This window comes from Caretta caretta, chromosome 1, assembly GCF_965140235.1.
Source record: "Caretta caretta isolate rCarCar2 chromosome 1, rCarCar1.hap1, whole genome shotgun sequence".
NCBI classification, from domain to species: Eukaryota; Metazoa; Chordata; order Testudines; family Cheloniidae; genus Caretta; species Caretta caretta.
Window position 1 is genome coordinate 219,300,631 of NC_134206.1, and position 23,156 is coordinate 219,323,786.

Consider the following 23,156-nt stretch of genomic DNA (forward strand, 5'->3'; position numbering starts at 1 on the left):
CCTCCTCTCAATGGAAAAGAACCAAGTTAAAGATGGATTCCAGTTCAGGTGACATGATCACATGTCACTGTAAGACTTCATTACCCACTTGCCAGCCCACAGGTTTACGGGAAGACTTACAAGTAATACAGAGCCATCTACAGGTAACTGTCATGGGTAATCGGAGCCATTAAGATTCCAAACCACCATTAATGGCCCACACTTTGCATAACTACAATAGGACCTCAGAGTTATATGTCATATTTCTAGTTTCATTTACAAGAGTGATACATTTATACAAATAGGATGACCACACTCAGTAGATCATAAGCTTTGTATTGATACCTTACAAGAGAACTTTTGCATGAAGCATATTCCAGTTACATTATATTCACACTCATTAGCATATTTTTATAAAATCATATAGAGTGCAACGTCACAACTATGATGGGGTGCAGGGCCAAATTCAGGATGCCTGTGCCAGTGGAGGACCATCTCAATAACACTTCCCACCAGTGGTGTGACAGGTCTTGGCCAAGTCTCGCAAATACCCATTTAATTTCATTGGCATTATGAAGCACGGTAACCATGACTCTGCGCCCTTCCTGTTTTGCAATATATAGCTGGTTCTGTAAATCAGGGTCTACAAGCAATGTCTGTAAAGCAGTTAAATCCATTCGAAGAGGCACAGGTGTTACAACAGAATACGAAGTATAAGACACTTTTAACTGACTATATTTAAAATCGGGGATATGAAATTCAAAGTCACGTATCCTAATTGCTATAATATGACAGAAATATTTATAACATAACTTCATTTGTTTGCCAATACCTCTATGTCAGTAGCATCCAGCACTCCAACTTCTAATCCAGTTCCACCCAAAGCAGTTCAATACATTTGTTGGGAGCCTTTTCTTTAGACTACCCACCCCTCCTGGCTACTAGGGAAAATCCAATAACCTTCAGTAGTTCGCATTGAGATAGTATTAGGGCAGCTATACCTTCACTGAGCCTTTCTTTCCTTACATCCAATGTCATACAACACCTAGGTGCATTCAGCTGGGCTTGCATGCTGGAAGTTGACTAAGAAGTACTAGTTGGCAAGTCTTATTCTTTTAATAACCAATGTTTTTACATACCCTTTTTTCCCTTGGTAATTTCACTTTGTGCTTTAAAAACTTTTTATGTCCATCCTTTTATTCCCACCAACAGATAAATCTTGTATCTCATGCATATTTTGCCTTTAAATGTGCCTTTACCACCTAAGGATGTTTCCCTGTTAACAGACTGGCGTTTCTGTAAATACAGTTAAAATACTTGTTCATTCTTTTCTGCCTAATGCAGTATTTTCTTTTTTGTAACACAATACACAACAATGCTAGCAACAAGACAAACAACACAAGACAAAACATAAAACAGAATCTTTGTTGAGACAGTAGATCCATGGTATTCTGGGTTGCTCTTCAGCTGGTACCAGCTTTCCCTGATTTTCTGAAACACAAAAAGAACATGTTTCTACTCCTTTTGGGGTGGCAGCTTATTGCTTAAAATATCACTTCCTTTCACAAATATCCTTGCTGAGTGTAGGCAAAACAGAGGAATTACCCCCATACTTTCCTGTGTTTTTGTTCTATAGGCAGGCCAGGTTTCAATGGCTCCTACCTTTTAAGGGTTTAGGGGAAATTATCCCATTGTTCAGTTATTAAATTCATGAGGTGGTATACCTCAGTTTTTCTTCTTATACAGCAGACCAAGTTTGAAATGTTTTTTCTGCTGTGCTAAGCTTTAAGTTTATTCACAGGTAGTACCTGAGAAGCATCATTACTATATGACTTTGTATGATTTTTAAAAAAAAACCTTTACACTATACGTTGTTACAGGGGTACTTATTAACATTAAATTTATCCCAATGTTTAATATTAACATCAAATCTATTAAAAGCTTTAGATTTCAGCACTGCATACACAAACAAAAAGAATATTTTTCCTACTTACGGTTAACCTGCCCCTCTCTTATTTTTAGGTTTGACTTCTTTTTCCACCTTTCTCTGGAGGGTCATAATTTGAGCCTCTTGGTTTCAGGTAGTTTGATTGCTGACCAGGTATGTTCATTATCTGCAGCTCCTTTGTGCTGTCATTTATGGGCAGTTCTCTCCTTCCTCTGTCAGTTAAGTAATTTGCATTTTCACAGACGCTTTCTGGCTTGCTTTTGGATCCAAAGCCATCAGCAGCTCAGAGACCCTCTCTTAAGAGGGACACAATCAACTTTCCACCCAACTTCCACTTTACTATTATTTTCACTTTCAACTTCTGCTTCCAAAACACAAAGTGATCTGAAAAAGGAAACACAACCTACTGTGGATCCCTTTAGAACCCTAATAGGATTTTAGTTAAGTAGCATGGTTTGTTTGCATTTCTTTTACCCCTTCTACAATATACACTGCACATGTCCTGGGAAAAATGCACATTCCTTTCATAGTTTAACTTCTATAACATTATATTAGCCATATCTATTTTTACATAAGGTGTAACAGTTTCTTTTGTGCTCACAGAGTTATCAAAGTGACAGTCTGACAGTCTGAGGCTCTGTGTTTCTAATGTTGCTTCTTTTTTGTGCACCTCACCCCTGCTGTTGCTTCAGCGGTGCACTGTCTTTTTAAATTTCTTTTACTACAGCTCTTATCTGCCATTTTGTTACCACAAAACAAAACAAGGATCCAGAATTTCTCCCCATTCTTCTGGGTTTGACTGCCCTGCTGCAATCAGGACTTTGGTCTTTAAAAAGATATTGAACTTTATAAAGCATTGGGGTACCTTAAGGGTTAAATGCTAAATACCAAAGTCAAAGAACACTAGTCACCTTTGCCTGGCAAAAAAGTGTCTCTCCGTTTTGCAACTTTGAATGAAAGATTCAAATGCATTCTTTGTGGTATTATTTAAAAACCAAACCAAAAACCAATTTATATGAAACCTACAAAACAGAGTTTTACAAGCCAGGAGCCCCAGCCTCGGTCCCAAACATTCCACACATTTACACAATATGTTTATACACACACACAGACACAAGCATACTCTTCTGCTTAACATCCTTTACACCACTTTAATTTTTACACAGCTGTATGTAGATTACATTTGTATGCATTTGGGGTCAGGTAAGTTCCAATAGAAACCCCTTATGTTCTTTTAGCGAATTTGACTAAATTGTTCAGTCAAATGATTCAAAGCAGATTGTCTTTTTGCCTGGCTTATTTACAAACATTCCTTTGGAAAAGGGCCCATTTTTCCTTCAGAATGGCTACAAAGAAACCAAGAATTCTTTTTCTATAATACTTTTATTTTGTTAACTTTTTTACAAGGTTCAGCTGCTTAATTCCCTCCGGCCTCTGCAGAGTTACCTTCTCACTCTCTTTCCTTACTCACTTGCCTATCTCCCAAAATAACACCTTCATCAACTCAGATTTCACCATTCTAAGTATTGTCCCAGGGATCTGAATTCCCTGTGCCTGTACTTACTTACTCACTCCTTTTCTTACTCCTGCCACTATGCCCCTCAGGGCTCCCATCCTGTTTTCCAATCTCTTTATCTGTTGCCTGCCTGCTTGTCTGGGCCCGATCCTGCTTTCCTCGCTGAACCACCCCTTCCCATGGGCACAGGCTTTGTCCCACTAACCATTTGGCAAGGAGGGTGGGCTCCTCAACTACCCCCCACCCAGGAGGGGTGGTCATTCTGCCAGACAGGTAGCGACCCTTTCTGACAGAAGGCACAGGTACTTAGCTATTATTTACTATCTTAGACTCTATCAGTTCAGTCCAAAAGACCTTAGGCTGCCCGCATTCTCGCCACCAAATTCATTACCTGCACAAAATTCTCTGTTACTCACACATTCAAGGGCACCCACCTTTTCCCCAGTTCCTAGGGCTCCAGGCAAAAAGCACCTAACTTTACCACTCCGTGGGCTCCAGGCTCTACTCCTCCATGGGCTCCAGACTAATACCCATTCCCTGTGGACTCAGGGCTTAATCTTTTGCGGGTTTACAGTGTCTTTTACCAGTGAAAGAGCCTTACACAGTAATATACTACATAACCTCTCTTTACAATCACCAAAAACAGACTGCACACGCTACACATACAGTGCTCACCACTCCCAATAAGACAGATGGACTTTTCCTGATGTCCAGTCAGAATCAGGTCCATCTGGGGGACTCCAGTTTCTGCACGGTATCATTGGCAGAGTGTTAAGGTCTGGCAGCTCCGATCTGTGGGGCTATGTCCTGGAGTTGGTTCCCTGTCTCTGGACATAATTTCTCCACTCGAGCAGGCAATCAGCCTGAGTTCTGAGTCCCAGTAATGGAATGTATCCATAAATTAACTCACGAACTGCGACATGGGAACTTTGTAGGGAGCGACCCCACCCCGCCATCTTTTACCTCCTATTGCAATGGACAAACTACAAACTGTTCGTACTATCCGTCTCTTCCTCTCTACCAATCCTCGCTGGGGCCTCCAAATTCTGTTACCCGGGGTTCTTTCAACCCAAAGCTCTTGGTAACTTTTACACTATGTGAGTGGTGTCAGGAAATAAATCAGGGGAGACACGGCCGTCCAACCGATAGATGGCTGGCACAAACAGGACAACACAAGGGTGCTTTCACTTAAACCTACACTTTACTTAGTCTCAAGCACTTACACACGTCGGCAACAGGTTAGTAAAACACTCCCAACCCTCAATAATTACCGAAGCTGAGTGTGGCTCTCAAGTGGCACAGCGGCAGCCCATCTGCCGCTGGAGACAGCAAGATGCATCCAGAGGGAGAGTCCAGAAGAGTCCATCTACCTCAAAATTTTTCCCCTTATTTATACATTAGTAATAGAATGACATGTCCCTTAAAGAAAATTTGTTAAGTAAGCAGTTACAATGGTCAAGCAAGAGGTTCCTTCTGATTATTGATTAACCAGGTATCGGGTTTTCCAGAGCTTGCAGCCTTGAGGCCCCAATAGACATTTCTGGGGCATATCCTGCTCTTCTAAAATGCATGGATCAGCAACTTCAACACAATTCTTATCAGGAAGGACGCAGGTCAAGCTCCCCTTTCTGTGGCACCCAAAACCCCCTCCCCTCCTTCCTTGGTTAAGCTAAGCCTTCTGACTTGGCTGCTTTTAGCAATAAGCCATAGTGGTTTCAGGCACTTTACTGGTTTGCTGACATCTCCCCGTACAATGCCATCTTCAAAATTCATAAGCACACTCTCCGCTCTATTATCCAAGTCATTAATGAAAATATTGAACAGCCCTGGTCCCAGGACTGACCCCAGTGGGTATCCACTACATATTCCCTCCCCCCATTTGGACCATCAAACCATTGATAACTCCTTGAGTGAGTACAGTCTTTCAACCACTTGTGCATCCATCGTACTGTAACTTAATCTAGATCATATTTCCCTAGTTTGCTTATGAGAATGTCATGTGGGGCTGTGTCAAAACCTTACTAAAATCAAGATATATCACGTCTACTGCTATCCCTCCCTTGTCCCCCACTCGTTAGGCTAGTAACAATGTCAACGAAGGAAATTAGGTTAGTTTGGCATCATTTGTTCTTGGCAAGTCCATGTTGGCTGTTACTTACCACCCTATTATCCATTAGGTGCTCACAAATTTATTGTTTAATAATCTGTTCCAGTGTCTTTCCAGATATTTAAGTTAGGTTAACTGGTGTATAATCTCCTGAGTCCTTTTTGTTCCCCTTTTTAAATATAAGTACTATGTTTGCCCTTCTCCAGCTCTCTGGGACCTCACCTGCCCTCCATGAGTTCTCAAAGACAATTGCTAGCAGTTCAAAGATTGCTTCAATTAGTTCCTTAAATATCCTAACTTGAATTTTGTGAGGCCCTTCTGACTTGAAGACAGCCAACTTACCTAAATAATCTTTAATGTGTTCTTTCCCTATTCTAGCTTGTGTTCCTTGCCCCTTCTTAAATATTGGCTTACAATTAACCTCATTAGTGAAGACTGAAGTAAAATAGGCGAACACCTCTGCCTTTTTGATGTCTCAGTTATTAACTCTCCTTCTCCACTAAGTAAGTGGACTTACACTTTCCTTCACCTTTCCCTTGCTCCTAATACATTTGTAGTACCTGTTCTTATTGCCTTTTATGTCCCTTGTTGGGTGTAATTAATTTTGTGCCTTAGCTTTTTTGATTTGGCTCCTACATGCTTGTGCTATTCTTTTGCATTCATCCGTAGCAATTTATCCATGTTTCCACTCTTTTGGTTCTCAGGTCATTAAAAAGCTCCTGATGGAGCTATATTGGCCTCTTACTATTCTTCCTATTGTAACCCTTCTGCCCATCAGAGTTGGCAGCAACAAGGGCCGGGTTCAATATCTAGGGGATCCATTCCAATAACACAATGCAAACCGGCTTGAGCCCCCACCCAGTGACCTGGGACAAATATATACCACCCCCGCTGGGCACCTCCAAGAGGCAATACTTCCCCTCTCGCAAGCACATAGTCTGAGTGTAGCAAAAAGCCTTTTAATAACAGAGAGAAACAATGTGGCATTATGTTGGGGAAACACCACCAACAGGATTCATAACACAACCCAAGAGCAAAAAAACCCACCCCAAGCAAATTGGGGCATGCCCCTTTCCCTTTGATTCTTGAGTCCAGCAACCCCAAATCACCCAAAGTCCCAAAAGTCCAATGACCCAAAAGTCTCTGTCCCTGGTCAGGGCAGCCCCAGAGTTCGAAAGTTTATCTGCAGAGCTTTACCTCCCAACCTGGTTGGAGATGGGACGGGGGTAAGATCTTACATGATCTGAAGCTGACCGCCCCACAGCTCCATAGGCCTTCGCTCCACCAGCCGCTCCACGAACTCCTTCGCTCAGCTCCGCTCCGCGGCCCACAAGCAGCTCCCACCGTCCCACGAACTGCTCCACCAACCGGTCCACAAACTGCTCCGCGTCCCACCAGCAACTCCCGCCGTCCTACGAACTGCTCCACCAGCCTGTCCACAAGGCACTCCAGCCGTCCCGCAAACTGCTCCACAATATATCTTCAGGCTCCACCACTACTTAACACAACACTCAGTGATTTCAGCTCTTTGGTGAATTCAGCTTGCAGTAGGGGAGCCTCAGTGCTGGCGCACTATTAGCCCAAAGTGAGCTCAGCAGCCTGTAACTAGACTCCTAATGGAATCAAAATTAGCTCTGACCTTCCACAGTGGAGAGAGGAGGAAGTGCAATTAGCAATTAAGACCCTCACCAAGGGCCCCATGCCACCAAGTATTAATACTTGTCCCCAGCCTCTCTCCAGTCACAGAGTTTTAAAACCCATGACCCTTGCCTAGCGAGTGCTACTTAGTTGATGGTGAGTCCCTCCATCATAACAAAAGGCCAAGTACAGTTCCAAGCACAGTTCCCATAATCAGGGTAATAACAATTTATTCTTCCTGTCCCAATAACAGAGACACTGGGGATCCCACAGCAGCCAAAGTGACCATTTGGGCAGCTATGGTCTCATTCTAGGCGGGGTGGGTGTGCCTATGCAAATGAGATCGGCCCCTGAAGTTCTTTTCCACAACTTGCCACACCTCACCACCAGATGTCAGGGTGGAGCTCATCCTGACACTGCTTACATCATATTTCCTTCCATCAGGATAATTTGCAGTTGTACCTTTAATATTGTCTCTCTAAGAAATTGCCAACTCTGCTGCATTCCTTTTTCCCTTAGATTTTCTTCCCAGGGGACCCTACCTACCAGTTCTCTGAGTTAGTTAAAGGCTGCTTCTTGGAAGTCCATTGCTTCACTCCTTCCTTTCCTTCGAATCAGGAAATCTCGAATATCATGATCACTTTCACCTAGTTTGCCTTCTACCTTCAGATTGCAACAATTTCCTCCCTGTTAGTCAGAATCAAGGCTAAAATAGCTGCCCCACTTGTTACTTGTTCCACCTTCTGAAACAAAAGGATGTCCCAATACATTCCAAGACTTACGGGAATTTTGTGGTTTGCTGGGTCACTTTCCCAACAAATATCTGGGTAGTTAAAATCACCCATTGCTACAAAGTCTCATGTTTTGGATATTTCTGTTAATGGTTCTAAAAATGCCTCATCCATCCCACTTCCTGCTTTGTGGTGTATAGTAGACCCCTATCATGATGTCACCACTGTTTGGTGCAGCATTTATCTTCACTCAGAGACTTGGGAGTCATGGTAGTGTCCATGTCTATAGACAGTGCTCCCTTGCTTTAAAACTTTTCCATATGCATCTTTTACTTTGCACGTCTGAGCATTGGAGAAGTTTATATCTGATCAGAACTGTGGCTTTGGTCTATCTCTAAGATTTTGCACTGAAGGAAACAACTGGCTCTTTGTGTGCATGACTATTTCTAGCACTGTGTGTATTTGTGTGGCCACTTCCTTCCATATCTCTCAGTCCTTTCTTGTGTCTAATGGAAGCATACAGTTTGAATTCAGGCACAGCACTTTCACAGCCATCTCCCTTCTGAAATTTTACAGAAGGGGTGACCCAGCTCCAGCCTGCTCAGGGTTACATGCTGGATGGAAACCTCTGCTCTGATTGCTTGGGTATCCAGCAGCTTTAGATGTAGTAGGGACATCTCCATGACTAGTGGGACCTACCTTATCACTGTATCTCAGGCTGTAATATCAAGGGGACCTTCTAAAGCCATAAAGGAGGATCCTATTTCTAATGAACCCATGTCCACAGCATGAGGTTCGTTTTTCTGAAAATTGCCCCTTATGCCCCAGTTACTGATTTTGTGCAGTGATGTATTAGCTGAGATGTAGAAACTCTCCTTGAGCTGGCATGGAAAATAAGAGAAGTGGCCCTTTGGAGATAGGAATAGTAGGAGGAATAGCAGGAGGACAGGAGAAAGGCAATGACTAACTGAAACTGAAAGACTCTAAGAATATTGGCATGAAAGGCAGGTAGGGGATGTCTGCTACAATGCACTGTTGTGAGGAAAACTAGCACTCCCAGAGTGCACTCCTCCTGGGCACTGCTGTGAAAAAGTTCAGGGTCCCAGCTGAAGAAGAGTTAAGGGTGGGGAAAGGTATGATGACAAATTCCAAGGAGAAATGTCAAAGTATCTTCTCCCTGTAATTTAGCAGGCACAGATGATGTGATACATGCTTAATAAATGTGGTACATAGATATTCTGCAACCACATTCTAATTTAGTAATGTCAAGGAGTAACTACATAATGCCACCACACATCTTCTCACAAGTGCACTTCTCTCTCTCAGATAGGGGACTCTCTGCCTCCCTTGTGTGTCCCATCAGAAGATTCAGTTCAGAATAGGCCAATCTCCCCTCTCTTTAGGAGGCTATTAAAGGGGAGGTTGGCCTGTTCTGAACTGCCCCAGTCCCCATGGGCATCCCGTACAGATTATTGTCAAACTCATTGTTCTGGCTCTGCTGTCCTCAAGCAAAAAGTCACAGCCATGGAAGGGGCAAATGTCTTCCTCCTGCCCTGGCAGTGCTGTCTGGAATCCCCATTTTAGAGGGTGTTGCTGCTGATATCCCTGTCTGCTGAAGTCTTGGTCCTGTCCCGTGAGTAGGAAGTGGAGCGTGTAACTTCCTCGTTGAAGGCAACCTCCAAGATGCCCTGCACTGATCGGTGTGCCTTCCGCCTGAAGTCCCGCCCCACAAATACGTAGAGCAAAGGGTTGATGCAGCTGTTGGCATAGGCTAGTGCTGTAGAGAGGTGGTCCCACAGTGCCACTGTCTCCCTAAATCTGGTGCCTGGCATAGCTAGGAGAGACAGTGCCTCAACTGTGTGAAATGGAGCCCAGCAGACAAAGAATGCTACTACCACAACCAGGATCACTCGCAGGGTCTTACCACGGGGTTTGGTAAATCGGGCTCCATGCATCTTGACGGCAATAAGGATGTAGCAAGCTCCAATTATGCTAAAGGGAAGGAGGAAGCCAAAAACAATCCTGGTAATACTGATGGTCAGTAGGGTGGCTGGCCGACTGCTGTAGGAGAAGTAATCATTCAAGTTCCCCAGTAAGTCAGTGTAAAGGCTGCTAGAAATGTCAGCACTGGAGAAACCAACAGGATTCTCATCTAGGGATATGCCAGAGCTCAACGCTGAATCATTCCCGTTCCCGTAATCCATATAATCTCCATAATCCCTATCATCTCCAAATTGATAATGACACACAGTTTTGCTGAATTCATCTGTGAAGGTCTCACGGTAGAGGAAGGCAGGACAGCACATAACAAAGGCCAGGAGCCAGATACAACCGCACACCACTGATGCAAGCCTCACAGTACGGTGGTTCTGACACCAAACTGGTTTCATTACTATCAAGCACCGGTCAATGCTGATGACAGTGAGGAGAAAGACACTGGCAAACATGTTGAGGATGATGGCTGATGGGATAACCTTGCAGAGGAAGTGGCCATATGGCCAGTACTCATGGAGGATCAGGTGAATGATGGAGAATGGCAGAGACATGCAGCACAGGAAGTCAGCCATGGCAAGGTGCAGGAACCACACAGTGTTCACGGTCCGCTTCATTTTCAGGCCAGCCACCCAGATCACCAAGCCATTGCCCAGGAGACCCAGGATAAAGGTGACAATGAAGATAATTAAGGAACAAATGATTTCTGGCGCGTACTGTAGTGTGGCACCATCATCTGGCTTGTAGGTGCTGTTACTCCTCAGGAGCAGAGACATAGTCTTTAGATACTGGTGGCAAAAAAATAGAAGATCATTTGCTATACCATTAACACACCCCATTGTCAGCTGTATGTGCCCAACCCCAAGATTATGCTTTCTGTATGTATCAAAACATCTTTGTGTGGGTTGTCAGGAGTAGAGGTTGAACCTAGAAGCTATAAATATGACAGCACAAGTCCCCCCTACTGCCGGAGCAGGAAGACCTTGCTGTACTAGTGCAAAGGCTGTAGCCAAATCATACATCTCTATGTGGTCTAGCCACGAGAAGGGGTCATAGTGCCACAGTGTAAATGTTGGTGTACTCAGATTCTCCTATGTCCAAAATAGCCTTTAATGCCAGCACTATCCTTAGCAGAGATTATCCTTTATTTACACTCCTGGTCACCCTAATTCCAGCTGTCCCTCCTCATCTCCTTTTAACTCTATAAAATATAAATAATTCTCTCCTTTACTGCAAAAACTTAGTCTTAGCTCCTCTTTCCTTTAAAATAGAAGTGGTTCCCTCTCTCGGGTGGTGAGGTTTATGCCTTGAAAGCAATTTTTGTATTCCCATGAGCCTCTGGTTTGCAACTGTTTCCATGATGTTACAACTAGAACAGTGGAGTCAGCGATCCCATACAGAAGGGGAAATTTCCAGCAAAAGTCTTGTGTAAACCTTCCTTCTCCCCTGCTTTCCTAGCCAATGCAGTTTAATCCTGAGCATCCCCCAACCCCCACTATTCCAAGGAAGGAGAGACACAGGATGAAGAGTAAGAAATTGATGGATAGAAAAAGAGAGGTAAATAAAGAGGGATCTCAAAGACCTCTACATAGGTCAAAAAGCGTCATTCGATAGTACTTAGTCCTGCCATGAGTGCAGGGGACTGGACTAGATGACCTCTCGAGGTCCCTTCCAGACCTATGATTCTCTCTAGATGAAGAAAGAGGCACAGAGAGATTAACGTACAGTTTTACTCTGAAAAGCACAATGTAAAAACAAAAAGAAAAGGAGTACTTGTGGCACCTTAGAGACTAACAAATTTATTTGAGCATAAGCTTTCGTGAGCTACAGCTCACTTCATTGGATGCATTCCATAGAAAATACAGTGGGGAGATTTATATACACAGAGAACATGAAACAATGGGTGTTACCATACACACTGTAACGAGAGTGATCACTTATGGTGAGCTATTACCAGCAGGAGAGCGGGGGCGGGGGGGGGAACCTTTTGTAGTGATAATGAAGGTCGGCCATTTCCAGCAGTTGACAAGAACATCTGAGGAACAGTGAGGGATGGGAGGTGGAATAAACAAGGGGAAATAGTTTTACTTTGTGTAATGACCCATCCACTCCCAATCTCTATTCAAGCCTAAGTTAATTGTATCCAGTCTGCAAATTAATTCCAATTCAACAGTCTCTCATTGGAGTCTGTTTCTGTTTTTTTGTTGAAGAATTGCAACTTTTAGGTCTGTAATCGAGTGACCAAAGAGATTGAAGTGTTCTCCAACTGGTTTTTGAATGTTATAATTCCTGACGTCTGATTTGTGTCTATTTATTCTTTTACGTAGAGACTGTCCAGTTTGACCAATGCTGGCACATGATGGCATATATCACATTGGTAGATGTGCAGGTGAACGAGCCTCTGATAGTGTGGCTGATGTAATTAGGCCCTATCTTAGGCTATCAGAGGCTCGTTCATCCCTAAAAGAGAGACGCACAGGGAGAGAGAGATGCTTTAAGAAGGCATGGAGGAAGTAACAAATAACAACAAAGATAGGGTGAGAGAGAGACACTGTAAGAGCAACAGATGGAGGGAAAGAGCAACACGGAGAAATTGAAGAACAGAAAGACAGAATGCTGTCTGCCTTCTGTACATACCCCGGTACAGCAGATTCCTCAGTGGACTGGGGAGCAAGAACCACCCTGATCATAGGTCTTGTCTTAAGCACTGGCTCTGGAGTCATCAGAGAAAAACTTATATGGTCAGTTTAGGAACTGACTTTTTTTTAAGCCCATTATTTGAAGATTTTTCGCACCCAAGCGGAAGGACAAGAATGAGTCACTTCTGTAATCAGATAACATGAGCTGCAAAACATCTGGCCTAATGCTGCTGAGATAAAGCAATAGTGGCATGTGGACAAATATGGTGCTTACAAGAAGTTTTCATAAGGAAATTGGACTCACCGCCTGAGATCAAAGCAGTAGATTTTGTCTCTTGCCTCTTGCCATGATAACACAGATCATTGCTCCATCTAGTTCAGTATCCCATAGCCTGCTCAACCACATCACATTACTGGTCTATTTTGTCTGGTGTAGCAGATCAGAACATTGATCCACCTGGTTGTGTATACTGTCTCCTGCGTATTGGATCCATCTAATCTTATATCCCAACTCCCATTAACCTGGACCATCTAATTTGGAATACCATGTGTCACAGAAGACACAAAACTCAAAAAGAAGACACAAAACCCCATAATGCACCTCAATGCAAGGAAATTTCTTCCCAACCACCAACTGATGATAAGATTTCACTCTGAAGCATGAGGAATCATAGAATCATAGGACTGATAGCCTTAGCCATTTTTACTGTAAGTAGCATCACTGAAGATAGTACAGCTTTCTGATTCATGTAGGTGTCAAATCTTGTTACTATTAATCTGCTTTTTACCTCAGTAATATCATGCAGTGAGAAGTTACAGACTACTTGGCCAAGCACAGTGGGGCCTTACATTCAGTTCGACAGTATTTCTGTTTGTCTGTGCAAAACCTTACACTCACTTCAGTGCCATTTCTGTTTGTTTGTCTGCCTGTCTGTAACTTGATGGCATATGAGGTTCTAATGAGAATGACCAGCACATGAAAAATACCTTTACTACCTTCCAGTGACTTTCACTCAAGCCAGACCACATCCTTGATTTGCAGCCAAGGGGAAGTGAAGTGCATGTCTTAGCGCATATCTTGGGAAAAATGAGGAGGTCTCCCCATATCAACACACTGCACCCTCATTTTCCCCTTTGTGGATATAAACATGTTGTTTCCTAACAGCTCCCTCCACCTCACAATAAATAAATTACATAAAAGAGTAAAGAAAAATATAATGAGCTTTACAAAGCTCTGTACCTTTTCCCCAGCAGAAGTGGAAGGAAATGAATTTGCGTCTCTTTTTAGTGATGTTATTTTCTGTTCTGAAACAATCAGAGGAAATGGATATGAACATTTTATTTCCTTATATGTGAGGGGCCAGTTGTGAAGAAGCAGAGGGTCTGCAGGGCATGATTGGCAGAGCTTCATGGAGAGCTCAAGACTGGAATAGCAGGGGAGCGGCAGAGCAGAATAGAGGGGCATTGGCATAGCCCTGACTGAGGGCAGAAGTGAGGAAGAGCAGGATTGTAGTATGAGATGCAGCTGTTAGTCACATTGTATGGAAGTGTTGGAGTGTTTTTTGTAGCAGAGATTTGTGGGGCAGGAATGGTTTGGATTTGTTGGTCATTCTGGGGTGCATCATCTTCATCATAGTGACAGGTGGCAAGGAGGGGAAGTGGGCCATTTCCTCTCAAGTACTTTGTGATTGGTCAGTGTTGCCAAATCTTGCCATTTTTATCATGAGTCTTGCGGTACTGGGTGTTTTTCTTAAAGACTCAGCTCCTAGATAAATGTGATCTAGCGGTTACAGAGAGAAGCTTGGAAACACGAAGCCAGTGCATGCTAACGGCGCAGAAACCAGCAGACAAAGAATCACTAAAGGATCATTTTTAAAAAGAAAGTCTCCCGATTTCTGGGGCCTGACTCGATTTTGGAAGGCTCGGGTCGGCAGTGGTGGTGCTGCACTCTTCTTGTCGGTATCTCCGTGGTTCAGCGGTGCTCATTGTAGCCCTACCCTGGGCACTGGGGCAAAGAGCGGCTGATGCCCTATGGGAGCCAAGTTGCCCATGCCATGTTAGGGCACTGGCAGCTCAACTTCCCTCCTGAACCACCACAGCCCTGAAACACGCCCCCATGCTGCCCTGCACCCCTACTCTCTATCAACACACGCCACCTCAACACCTGCCCCCTCAAAATCTCCCAGGGCTCTTTAGCCCCTGGGCCAGCACGAGCCACCACCATCACCCTGAGGATGCCCCGCTGTGGAACCAGAGGGCCAGGGCCTACCAGGAACCAAGATGGCCTTCTGTGGTTGCTTCACGCTGCCCGTTTCCACAATGCAGGCTGAAGACGAAAGACCAAGAAGGTGCCAGGATTAAGAATGGCGACCGCCATAGCTTCATCAGCCCGCTTCCACCATGGCCTCCCAGGGCAGCGACAAGGCTGCCAGGGTCCAAAATGGCGTCGGTCACCGCTTGACCAGACCGGCTTCCAATATGGCTGCCCTCCGCCCGTGTCAAGCTGCCAGGATCCAAAATGGCTCTCGCCACAACTTCAACGGGCCTGATTCCAACATGGCCACCATCTCCCACGGAGCAGCTTTTGCCCGTAACAAAAATGGCGGTCGGAAGCGCCCCCGGTTACTAGACACCCCCCCGCCGGGGTCTCAGATCCGAGATGGCGGCGGCCGAGGCGGAGTACGAGTCCATCCTGTGTGTGAAGCCTGATGTCAGCGTCTACCGCATCCCGCCGCGGGCCTCCAACCGGGGATACAGGTAGCGGGGCCGCATCCTGCCCTGCCACGCCCCGGGTGAGCGGGGCCGGCGTGTCCCGTCCTGCCCCCGCGGGCAGCTTCACCCTCTTCCCCTGGCCCCACTTGCTGCCTGCCCCCCGCCCGCTGCCTCCATCGCGGGGGCAAGGCCCTGCCGGGACCCCGGCCGCGGCCCCCGCTCGGCAGCCCCGCTCCGCCCGCCGGCGCCCAGCGGGACTGTCACGCGGGTGTGTCGTCCGGGGAGCGCCGCTCTCCGAAAGCCGGGGCGGGGGGGAGCGGTCCCCGCGGGTGTCGGCGGCGGGCATGGAGGGGGACACTCGGTCTGGGGTCGCTCAGCCCCCCACATCTGGGCTGTTCAGGCCCCTCTGCTCGCAGCGCCGGGGCAATTGAGCTCCCCTCCCCCACCCCGCCCCAGCGGGCTCTCCCCGGGGCAGGGCTGGGGCATACGAGCACGGGGAGGAGGGTCGCCTTTGAGAGGCGCTTGTGCTGCCCCTGTGTTTGCTGCCCTTGTTCTCCGGATAAAGGGAGCCTCCTTGTCTCCAGCAGTGCTAAAATTCACAGGCAAGCTAGTAGGGAGGGGGACCTCGCCAAGCTGTTTCTCCCTCTCCCTCAGATTGTTCAAATGGGGAATACAAAGAAAGCCAACTACCTCTTTGCCATTTGTAGATGTTTATTTCCCCCCATCTGACTGGTTAGTTTCACTTCCTAATGCTTGTGTCCTAGGGGGTGTTGTGGTCGATTTTCTGACACTGCAAGGGAAGGAAAAATGACTATATAAAAATAGTCTATATATATATAATGAAGTGAGCTGTAGCTCACGAAAGCTCATGCTCAAATAAATTGGTTAGTCTCTAAGGTGCCACAAGTACTCCTTTTCTTTTTGCAAATACAGACTAACACGGCTGTTCCTCTGAAACCTATATAAAAATGGCATCTTACTCAACAGTTCTGCTCCCTGTCTGTGCTCTGAGTCATACAATACCTGCTCTCTTCAGTGTCAAATATGTTTTACCTCCTATTAGCCCTGCACATCCAGGACAGCTATGGAGGAGTGAGCTGGATTTTGTTCTGGTCCTTGCACAGTCACCTATTTGACTGGAGTCAGCATGACTTGTTCTGCATGAATAAGCAAAGGGTTGGAGGGCAGATGCTTCTATGTACTAATATCTGCCCTACCACTGACCCTCTCTGGCCTTGAGCAAGTCAACTGAGGCCTGACTTTGAGGTGCTGAGCATCTGCAACTTCATTGGCTTCAGCTGGAGTAGTGGTTGCTCAGCTCTTTTGAAAATCAGAACCAAAATCTGTCTCATGCTCTTCATTTTATGGGTGGAGAACATTCTTTTCCTTTGCAGAGGTTTGGGGATTAACTAGTTGATCTTATACAGATTGTTTTGATCATAAAAATAAAATATTTATTCCAATTCCAGGGCTAACTTCTGTCCTCAGTTACACCTGTGCTACTCTCTCAGACCCCAAGAGTGAATGGGCTTAACTAAAAGTTGAGCTTAGCCTACACAAAATCTTTCATAGTAATCTGTGAGCCAGAAGGAATTCATCTTGACCCTCAAATCCTGGGATGAGTGTACAGGGCCAGCAGTTAGCAAATCTTTCTTTTTGCCTATAGATGGACCATATGTCATCTGGAATTGCAGGACATGATTAACAAACGCTACAATGCTATCCTTACAAAGTCACTGTTGTGACTGCCTTACACCTTGAAGTGCAAGTGTCGACAGTAATTTTAATCTTAAGTGTTGCTGCAGATACTATTCCTGGTCATATAAATATATAATCTGATCTCTGAAATCCCTTAATTGGTTTGCTTAAGTAACATCGTGCAACAGAGAGTTCCATTGTTAATGATATGGTATGTGAAAGTGTGACTTTCTTTTTAATCCATTTTAAACACACACTGTTTAATTTCAGAGCGTCTCATTGTTTTCCTGGAACAGAATGGGGTAAATAGCAATAATAATGTGGTTTCCTTCTCTAGGCCATTAATCATTTTTACAGGCCTTCCCTGTTTCAACTCAGCAGCCTTGTACTCTGAACATCTCCTTGGACTGAACCCTTTCCCTTTCCCCCTGTCTGTACCTCTGATAACTTTGGATGTCTTTCTCTGGGTTATTTCTATTTCTGCCTGCACAGAGGAGTAAATACAGAAAGATGGGCCATCATAGTCTCCTGTGTGGAGCAAGTAACAGCTGAGAGACGTTTGAGAGTCTGAGACTTGTACTTAATTTCAGATGAGATGTGAAAAAAGGGAGCAGTGAGTGCTGCAAGTCAGAACTGAGATGCATCAGCTAAGCTGTGTGGGAAGTGGAGGACAGGAAGAGGCTGCAGGGCAGGCCTGAGGAGCTGTCGGAGAACATATCTTGCTGTTCATTTCCCCTCCTAGGGCATCTGACTGGAAACTGGACCAGCCGGACTGGACAGGGCGTCTCCGTGTCACATCAAAAGGCAAAATTGCATACATAAAGCTAGAGGATAAAGTTTCAGGTAAGGCAGGGTGAGGGTGTGAGGTTACTTTATGGCTGCCACCTCTGACTCACCCTAGGGGGGGACACCCTAGATAATAGCTCAGCATAGCAGTTTCCTTTGGGGTTCCTTTCCTTAACTCCCTGCCCTTTATCCCCCAGGGGAGCTCTTTGCTCAGGCTCCCATAGACCAGTTCCCTGGCCTTGCAGTGGAGACTGTGACAGATTCCAGCCGATACTTTGTCCTCCGAATTCAGGATGGGAATGGTGAGTAGAAAGGGAAGATGCTATGTGGTGCAGAGGGAGCGTGCCATGGAAAGGCGAATACAAATGAGGTGGGTTCAGGCCAGGGCAAAGGAGATCTGGCCATAGCTTGTTGACTGAGTTACACGGATGCTAGCTGCTCTCTTGAGTGCTGGTGTATGTTTGGAATGGGGAGGTGGCTGGGCAGTAAGTCCATGGATGGGACTGCTGGGGGGGATTGCAGTAGGCCGAGCAGGGCTGGTGGATTGGCAAGTGAGGATAGGTGACATCTGGGCGAGGAGTGGGTTGATACATTGGGCTGATAAGGAATCTGCATGGCTTCCCCTTCCCGGCTGACATCTGTTTCCAACCAGGGCGAAGCGCTTTCATTGGCATCGGCTTCTCAGATCGGGGTGACGCCTTTGACTTCAATGTCTCCCTGCAGGATCACTTCAAGTGAGTCCCTCTCCCCTAGGGCATTGTTCCTCTGCCGGTATGCAGCATGTGGTGGGTGCTCATCCATGGCACCATGGGGGCAGGATTCCTTTGGGCCCTGGTGCAGCCCAGCTGTTCAGTTTCAGCAGTGGCACTTGAGGACACTGTCCCCCAAGGTATGGGCTAAAAGTTAACCTGGGTCACAGAGTTGCTGTTGCCGCTGACGTGGCAGTCTCCCAATTGGTGCCACTGTAGGGCAGGATGGGGTGGTTGGGATGTACTGTTGTGTTAAAGAGACTGACCTTCTAGGGACATGGAGGTTTGAACTCTCTGCTGCCCGTCTCTAGTGCTGATGCTGCAAGGCAGTATTTGGGATAAAGCCAGACAATGTGCTTCCCAGGGGAAAATCTCCCATGGTCCTTTTGAGGCCCTCATTTGTCAAGGGCTCTCAACTGCTTCTCCCTTTCTTCCTTCCTTCCTTGAATCCAGGTGGGTGAAGCAGGAGACTGAAATCTCCAAGGAATCTCAGGAAACTGACACACGCCCCAAGCTGGACCTAGGGTTCAAGGAAGGACAGACCATCAAACTAAACATTGGGGTAAGGATCTCCCCCGCCGAGCCAACTCTGAGCCAGGTGCCATCTCCAGGCTTACAGCTGTATTCCAATAGAGAATCCTCTTCAAAACCATTTGTGTCTTTACAGAACATGCCAACAAAGAAAGGAGGGGCACCCAAACCCCGTGCAGCTGGATTGGGGGGGCTGAACCTGCTCCCACCCCCTCCAGGTGGCAAAATCACTGCCCCTCCAATCCCTCCCCCGTCTTCAACAGCCATTTCCAACCAGGTGACGCCGCCACCAGTGCTGAAATCCAGGAACATGGGCAATGCTGGTAAGTGCTGAGCATGGGTGGGTGGGGTCACCAGCACACGGCAACTTATTCTAGTTAAAACGGGAATTATTTTGGGGAAGTTCTATGGCCTGTGTTAGATCGGAGGGTGGGCTAGATGGTCTGTGCTTGAAATCTATGAATCTCTCAAGCCCTGTCAGTTGCCTGTTTGGTCACTCATTGGAGTTCAGCCCTGATCAGTACTAATCTAAAGTAGTTCCTATCTGTTAAGTGGCTTGTGTGACATGAATTGGTGGGTCTTAGTCCTCTGTCTTTTTGGAGCTAGTGTTCATGGCACAAATGATGAGGCTGCTAGTTGTAATGGTGGAAAAGGATGGAATGGGTCATGAGGGTGGCGCATCGCTGAGGTGGTTGCAACAAAACACAGCTGGAAACATGATGCAGACCCAGCGAAAATAGCCAAGAAGAGCTAATACTGTAGTCCTAGAACCTTCACATCACTTCTGAAGGCAGGGTTCTCTCTACAGGTGATCAATGTATTTCAATAGCAATGACCTTGCAGGGAGGAAATATCCTGTAGGATGATGATATTTAAACACTGCAGGGCTGTGAATCCGTTCTTTCGACAACTTTGAGTGTGTATGTATTTCTTCCTGCCCTCAGATATTCTGTTAGATTTGGATTCTCCTGCATCCATCCCTAAGGCACCAGCACATGCTGCTATTCCAGCCACCACAGACCTCTGGGGAGACTTCAGCACTGCATCCAGGTAACTAGCAGGGTAGGAGACAGAAGACCAAGTATGTGAGAAGGAAGGGAGCACTGCCGGGCAGGACTGAGGGACATTGGCAGAGCTGTGTGGGGAGCCCAGGACTGGAACAGCAGGGGGGTTTCAGGGCAGGTCTATAGGGCATTGGCAGGGCTGTGAGGGGATTCGGGCTGCAGGGCAGGTCTGAGGGGCATTGGCTGGACTCTGTGGGGAGCCCAGGACTGGAATAGCAGGGGGGCTGCAGGGCAGGACTGAGGGGCATTGGCAGAACTGTATAGGTGGGGCAGCAATCCCAAGACTAGAACTGTCCCCTCTGACAGTCTTTTTTTGTCCTTTCAGCGCTGTTCCCAATCAGGCTCCTCAGCAGTCCAACTGGGTCCAGTTCTGAATGGCAAAGGCAGTGGAGTGGGAACAGAGGGATGACCAAGAGGCTCTAGGGGCATCAAGTGGGATGGGAGGGATCCAAACCTCTCAAGACTTCAATCAAAAATCCTGGACAATCTTTCCTTCTAAAGTTTCCACTTCAATTGAGACTGATTTTTGATCTCACAGTGAAACTGCCAAGCCCTGAGGGAACATCTCAAAATTCTACCATGTGATAGCCAGGGAGAGAAAGTGAGTTGTATCTCCTCTATCCACCTGGCTATTGAGAGGTGCATCCTGTTTCTTGTTTCTGAGCTGTCCATATAGGGAAATCAAGAATCCATAATGTGGGGCCCATGAGGAGGGTTTGAAGTTGTCTGATGCTTTTGTGTTCTTAACCTCTCCCTCTGGCAAGGGCCAGCTCCCTCCCACTGTTCAAAACCTTTCACAGGTATTCTACAGTAAAGACCCAAATCACTACAGCTTGGCTTGCAGGGCTGAGGGCTGTTAGGGTTTCATGCAGCCGTGTTTGGGGCACTAGTTTGCATTGATGGGTTAGCTACGGCCCTAACATAGGAGCAGGTAGGAGATTGGAGCAGTCTGCCTTCTCTTTCCTATGGAACAGGATCTTGTGCATTAAGGATTAATCATGGCATGTCTGTCCAGGCTGAGCCATAACCACCCTCTTGTGTTCTCTCCTTGGTCTGATATGCAGATCTTCCCTGTGATGGGTGTTCCCTGTGGCTTTGGGGGAGGAGACACAGGTCCATGTATAGACCAACCTGCCTCCGAGCCACAGACCTGGCACTTCATGATCATGATGTTCCCTTACTTGGTTTGTTCTTTTAGAAGCTGATCTTGGTGCTGCTTCCCTCCCTGCCTTCCCAAAGCACTCTCCTGTTTCTCTCCTCCCCTGCTGAGATCTCAATATGCCATTGAGCTGTCTTAACTGGAAGTGTGTAAAAATGCCTGTTTTTATAATTGAACAGCCATGCTAGTAATGTGGCTGGTTAGCAACTGGATTATCCCACCTCCATCAGCACTTCATCTTCCTGCCATCTCCCTAGCCTCAGCTGGGATATGTCCTGGTGAGACACCTGCATCTGGCAATGCTGTGCCGAAATCATTTGCATTACAACAGTTTCCCTGTGCCCATAGATAGCTCAAGCTGCACTGAGGGAGGGTGGGGAAGGGACAGATCCCATAGGGCACCCCTCCACGCACCCAGTCTGTTTGGGGAGGGATTGATTGCAGGTGGGAAGCTGGCTGGACCCTGACCCCCCGCCGGTAACTTTCCACTTGTGGGATTTATTTGCCATGATGATTTAATGTGCCCTGAACCTCCCTGTCCCTCAAGCCCTTCTTAAGGGCATACAAAGTCTCTGAGGCAGAGGGGTCTTGTACCTCATCCCTTGTTCTGTTGGGGAGGCTCTTAAAGCCCCTTGCTTTTCATTCTCCCCCACCCTGCTCCCAAGTAGCCATGCAAGTCCGCTTGCTAATCTGGGTGATTTTACAGGGAAGCCTGGCCTCCTACCCACTTCCACCATATGGGCTTCAGTGGAGTCCCTAGCAGAGCAGCCATTCTCCCCAACCCTCCTGTAGCTGGGATCCGCTTTCTAGAACAGTAGGCGTGGGCTTTGCAGGCAGGTGTCGTCTTGTTTGTGACACTCAACTAGGGGCAACACATCTATCCTCAGATGTACTCTGGAAGCATTAAAACTTTGCTCACTTAGTTTCTGCCCTCCACCCCTAAAATCACAGGGCTAGAGTTCTAAAAATGGAGCAGCTAATTGGACACTTTTGTATTTCCAATTAGTCTCTAACCCTTTTTCTCTCTTCTCCGCTGTTGCGATTGTAGACTACCTCTCTGCAGGCTCGCTAGTACTGAGGGCATTGAGAGGCCAGTTTGCACTTGGAGCATCTCTCTAGGAAGCAAAAACTATTTTGAAGAGACTTGTGGGAGTGCCATGTCTCTGTAAAGCTGCTGCAGTTCCACTTGTGGAAGTGGGGACCAAACTGCTGGCTTGGATGGATGGATGTATTTTAAATAGCCACCTATTCCTGACCCCCAGCTGTATTTTCCCCTCTTGATACTTGCTCCTGAATCTCACTGTTGGTTTAGCTCCCTGTCTCTGAGGCTTCCCTTTCTCCTATGAATTTGTTACATGGATGGGTGTAAATCATTAACCCCTTCCTCTCCTGGTGTCCTCTACACCAGGCCACGTGCCCTAGTGGTTGGCTCAAATCTTCCATATCAGTGGCAGGTCCAGTCATTTCAATTATATATCAGTTTCCAAAACTAAGGAAGTTCACAGCATCAATTAGCAACTAACCAGGAGCCTCTCCCTCTGTGTAATGTCTCTTAGCTAGTATTCTGGAGATAATATATTATGTATTTGCAAAGCTGAAGAAGCAAAAATTAAAGAAATATGTATATAAAGCATAAAATGTACTGGTGCAATAATGGTAATTAAAAACAAGAAAAAATTGGGAAAATGAACTCTGTCTTAAATTAAGTGAATTTTGTGCTGGGGCAGCAGCCCTGTTGACTGGAGGCCTCTGTTTGTACCTAAAAACTGCCATACTGGGTCACACTAATGGTTCATCAGGTCCAGCATCCTGTCTTTGACAATGGCCAGCATCAGGACTTTATGGGGAGTGTATAGAACAGGGCAGTTGAGTGATCTACCTCAGACCCTGCCCCCGCGCTCCCCACT

General features: G+C 46.3%; 2 protein-coding genes across 8 annotated transcripts; one reads left to right on the plus strand and one right to left on the minus strand.

The window, feature by feature from the left end:
* Nucleotides 1–299: 299 nt before the first annotated feature.
* LOC125623510 (C3a anaphylatoxin chemotactic receptor) lies at nucleotides 300–15,054 on the minus strand. Of its 7 annotated transcripts, none has more exons than XR_007353033.2 (4): nucleotides 14,820–15,054; nucleotides 13,791–13,855; nucleotides 1,974–2,311; nucleotides 300–1,470 (listed from the first exon to the last, which is right to left on the minus strand). XR_007353033.2 is itself a non-coding variant. In XM_048823003.2 (4 exons), the coding sequence occupies exon 4, from the start codon at nucleotides 10,685–10,687 to the stop codon at nucleotides 9,500–9,502; it is 1,188 nt and encodes a 395-aa protein (XP_048678960.2). In that variant the 5' UTR covers nucleotides 10,688–10,699; nucleotides 12,549–12,624; nucleotides 13,791–13,855; nucleotides 14,820–15,054; the 3' UTR covers nucleotides 6,494–9,499. The 7 variants fall into 7 exon arrangements, 3 of the variants coding, with proteins under 3 accessions (XP_048678960.2, XP_074976723.1, XP_074976720.1); XM_048823003.2 differs by lacking the exons at nucleotides 300–1,470; nucleotides 1,974–2,311 and adding exons at nucleotides 6,494–10,699; nucleotides 12,549–12,624; XR_012665293.1 differs by lacking the exons at nucleotides 13,791–13,855; nucleotides 14,820–15,054 and adding an exon at nucleotides 4,715–4,893 and having other exon boundaries at nucleotides 1,974–2,139.
* A 91-nt stretch (nucleotides 15,055–15,145) lies between these two features.
* NECAP1 (NECAP endocytosis associated 1) lies at nucleotides 15,146–22,939 on the plus strand. The gene is made up of 8 exons (XM_048823037.2): nucleotides 15,146–15,307; nucleotides 17,703–17,803; nucleotides 17,944–18,048; nucleotides 18,399–18,480; nucleotides 18,949–19,057; nucleotides 19,163–19,349; nucleotides 19,971–20,076; nucleotides 20,416–22,939. The coding sequence occupies exons 1-8, from the start codon at nucleotides 15,210–15,212 to the stop codon at nucleotides 20,462–20,464; spliced, it is 837 nt and encodes a 278-aa protein (XP_048678994.1). The 5' UTR covers nucleotides 15,146–15,209; the 3' UTR covers nucleotides 20,465–22,939.
* Nucleotides 22,940–23,156: the final 217 nt, after the last annotated feature.

Excerpts from the sequence above, each read along its gene's own strand:
- LOC125623510 (XM_075120619.1), bottom strand. The coding sequence starts at position 14,021 with ATGCCAATGCCCCTCTATTCTGCTCTGCCGCTCCCCTGCTATTCCAGT. Across the intron at positions 10,700-13,790 it reads CCACTTCTGCTGGGGAAAAG|TATCTAAAGACTATGTCTCT; the intron begins GTACAGAGCTTT and ends TTTTGCCACCAG.
- NECAP1 (XM_048823037.2), top strand. The coding sequence starts at position 15,210 with ATGGCGGCGGCCGAGGCGGAGTACGAGTCCATCCTGTGTGTGAAGCCT. Across the intron at positions 18,481-18,948 it reads TCCCTGCAGGATCACTTCAA|GTGGGTGAAGCAGGAGACTG; the intron begins GTGAGTCCCTCT and ends CCTTGAATCCAG. Across the intron at positions 19,058-19,162 it reads CCATCAAACTAAACATTGGG|AACATGCCAACAAAGAAAGG; the intron begins GTAAGGATCTCC and ends GTGTCTTTACAG.